The following is a 3,684-nucleotide window of genomic DNA, read 5'->3' on the forward strand; positions in this document are numbered from 1 at the left end:
CACCTCTGCTATGAGGACAGGCTGTGGGTGCCGGGCTTGTTCAATCTTCAAAGGAGAAGACTTTGGGGGGACCCTAATAGCTGCCTTCCAGTACCTGAAGGGAACCTACAGGAAGGCTGGGGAGAGACTTTTTGCAAAAGTGCCCACCGACAGAAGAAGGGGAAATTTAAGTCAAAGGAAAAGTTATTTATATTGGATCTTAGGAAAATATTCTTCAGTACAAGGGTGGCAAGACTCTAGAATAAATTGTCCAGAGAAGCCCCCCTCCCTGGAGGTGTTCAAGGCCAGGGTGGATGAGGCCTTGAGTCACCTCATCTAGTTGAGAGGCGTCCCTTCCCATGGCAGGGAAGTTGGACTAGATGATCTCTAAGGTTATTTTCAGCGGTGCATAAGCTTCAGTCTTAAAAAGATTATAATTTCTTGTTGCAGTGACTCCTTGGAGAGGGAGAGAGAGCCCATGTGGTTTTGCAGTACTCGGTGGTAACCTTACTAGGTGGTTGGGGAACGCTATGCAGTTTACATGGTTTAAGGCATATACCTCACTGGCACTGTTTGTGGGGGGCAGTGGAGAAGGATCCTCACCCCAACCATTCTAAATATTTCTCTGTGAATATTAATTCTGGTTCAAGGGCTGTGCTGGAACCATAACCAAAATTATATTTCTTTCTTTATTTTTTTTCCATATAGCCTATGATCAGCCAGTTCTAGGACTGGATTTTTCCATGTGATATAAAGACACTGGCAATTAGACAGGGCCTGCTCCAGAAAATTTCATTCAAAAATGAAGATAATTTGAGGTAAGAAAACACAATAATAAAGATTAGTTAAACTATATTTACCATTGTTTTATTTGAGAAGTAGGATGTACCCATCTGGAAATAATTAGGAAAAAGGAACTGAGAAAGCTTTCCAAAACAGAGCAGAGCAGTGCTTAGAATCCAAAAATTGCAAGAAGCTGACAAAAATCCAGATTAATCACTGGAAGTATTATATTCCTTTTGCACTTTCTAAAATTAGCTTAAAAGCTTACAGTCAGTGATGGACAAACAGTTCCAGCAGTTAAATATGTATTGGAACAATCCCTTGGGACAAGCAGTTAATAAACCCATGATTACTATGACAGAAAAAAATAATCTGATGCTAAATCTATCCTTGTTTTGAAGGCAGAAATCTGGGTCAGAACAATTATATGGAATAGTAAAATGGACTAGAGGAGAAGAATTGTGTTTATATGGAGAGTTTGGGGTAGACCATCTCTACATAGACTTGCATATGTGTCCATAGCAAGCAAGGAAAACTGGCTACCTATAAGCATACATGTGCACACACTGGCCCATGCAGAACTAATTTCCATGTGTGTGGAGGCCATTTAACACCATTCTGGTAAAGGAAACAGTGTTAAGGGAAGTGGAATTTGGTATAAATTATAACCAAGACTCCTATATCATGTTTAAAACCAGAAAGGTATTGCTAGCAGAGATAATCACAAGCACACTATTGCATCAACAGTAGAAAACTCATGGCCGAATTATGAGGATGCCTCTCAATCATGAAAAAAAAAAAAGTTTAGAAGACACCTTGCATAGGTGAAAACAATTCACGGTACCAGGATGGGGGAGGGAGACTCAGGTACACATGTCAAAATAACTTGAAAACATTTGGCAATACAAGCAGAAATTATTTCTTACCTTAGAAGCAGTATGTATCCAGGTGTGCCACCTACTGACAAAGTATATGACGTGATAACTGATATTACTAGAAAATACAGAAACATTTTGGGACACTCATTTCCTTTTTGACATGGTCCCACCACAGCTGAGGAGCTTTGTGAAGGAGATTTTGAGGTTCCCACGCAGCTGCAGTTAAAAAATACCTGGAAGACAGCAGGCAAAAAATGTATGACTACCTAACCAGTGGAATTTTAGGAACTGCACATCATGATTTTCTGGGCAGCTTGAAGTTTAAATACAAACTGGAAAATGTTTTTCAAAAGGAAAAGGCTCATTCACTGCAGCAGAAATTTATAAAGAAAGTATCTACTGTTGATCAGTGTATTTGGTGGGGGGTTTTTTGAAACAGTTTTGGTAGCCAACAGCTAAAAAAACCTACCTACATTCTCCGCTTGGCATTTCTGCTGGAAACAGCAACTGAGAAAGTATTAAATGTAGGTGGCAAGTTGCTAAAAAACCCCCAAACAGTTCAGTGCATGCCTTAGTCAGTCCACCGAATCTGACGGAATGGGTTGTATTGGGAAAACTACCACATTACATATGGGAAAGAAAGATTGTCTTACAGTGTTTTTCCCACTGCCATTGGACGCCTGGCAGCCGGCGAGACAAGCAGAAATGTAGGTAACTCCATTCTCCCCGCAGATGGGGTCCCAGTCGTTCTTGGAACACACGCAGCCGGAGTTGCACTCTGAAAACAGGGCTTGCTCATAGTCAGTCATCTGTTTGCTTCTGAGGAAGAACAGAAATTGCAATGATGTTTTCTAGCAGATGTAGAAGAAATGATTATCAAATCACAGGTTATGCTTTCTACAGGTGCACCTGCCCAGGCCTTCTGTCTGTAGTCCGTTAAGCTGTTGTCTCTTCACATCCATACAGCAGCAATAATTCTTATTTCTCTGTTACCAAAAAGGTTTTCACAATATCAGACCACATACTGTGAGGTAGTAGCTATTTTATTAAGGGGGATAGGTAACAATTTCTAGGATTTTTACTTGTCTGAGGCTTGATACATTTCTGGTCAAAAGTGATTACTCTAGTGGCAAAGAGGGGAGTGGGTTACTAACGGGAAGCAGTCATTGTAGAAGTTAGTGAGGAAATGATCAGAATTGGACTCACCCAAAATGAGGGTCTGATACCTTAAAGGACAGCCATCTGCCAACTTCAGCCAGCTGCTGCTGAAGTCAACAGTAGAGCAGCTCATGGGACTGCTGTGGAGTCCATGCTGGAAACTCCTCCCAAAAAGTGAGTTTACAGAGTAAAAGCATGGTCAAAAGCGACTAAAATGTGTAAGCCTCAGGTATGTCTCATGGTTAACATCATGGCCAACTCACAGTTAATCCATGAATCCTTAAGTTTTGGGTTCAGAGGCTATTAAATGCCATGAGTTGTTCAGCAGCACACAGAGGCAAGGAACAATTAATTGAATCTTACTCCCCTGACTGAGCTCCTCACATTTCCAGAAATCTCTAGGATGAAAGGATGGGTCCCATGGCAATAATAATTAAAAAGTAATCAGAAAAATAATCTGCACTTGCAGCACAAACCCCTCTGGGCTGAGGGCAACAATCAAGAAAGTGTTCTGACACAATGCCTGCTGGAATAGAGGAAGTGGTTTCCACCGCTTTGAATCAAATTTCTGGGAAGTGTATTTAGGTCAGTCATTCTTTTTTAAACAATATATACTTTGTGGAATAAAATGAGGAAGGAGTTCAGTTTGCAATAGCACTTTATGCTGAAGTGTGCCCTACTCAACATACCCGTGGTATGATACAGTCAGTCCGGCCACATCCGAGTTCTCACAGCCCATCGCAAGTAATGAGAGGAGCAAAAGGTAACCAAAGAAAGATGACCCCAGGGAGAGTTTTGCAGCCCCTAAAACATTGATTCTGAATTTTTTCATGATCAGTCCTCCAGAGAATATGCCAAAGGCCACAGCAGAAATGTTGATGAGACC

At 41.2% G+C, this 3,684-nt stretch overlaps 1 protein-coding gene across 1 annotated transcript in view; it reads right to left on the reverse strand.

The window, feature by feature from the left end:
- Positions 1 to 1,688: 1,688 nt before the first annotated feature.
- SLCO1C1 (solute carrier organic anion transporter family, member 1C1) overlaps positions 1,689 to 3,684 on the reverse strand; it is a gene marked incomplete at its 3' end in the record, with an annotated part of 14,337 nt that continues 12,341 nt past the window's right edge. Inside the window, exons 9-11 of the mRNA XM_009875892.1 lie at positions 3,488 to 3,684; positions 2,294 to 2,459; positions 1,689 to 1,873 (exon numbers count right to left, since the gene is read on the reverse strand). Coding sequence (XP_009874194.1) covers positions 1,689 to 1,873; positions 2,294 to 2,459; positions 3,488 to 3,684 — 548 coding nt within the window. The remainder of the gene's footprint in view (positions 1,874 to 2,293; positions 2,460 to 3,487) is intronic.

Source organism: Apaloderma vittatum, unplaced genomic scaffold (assembly GCF_000703405.1).
Source record: "Apaloderma vittatum isolate BGI_N311 unplaced genomic scaffold, ASM70340v1 scaffold7109, whole genome shotgun sequence".
Classification (NCBI taxonomy): domain Eukaryota; kingdom Metazoa; phylum Chordata; class Aves; order Trogoniformes; family Trogonidae; genus Apaloderma; species Apaloderma vittatum.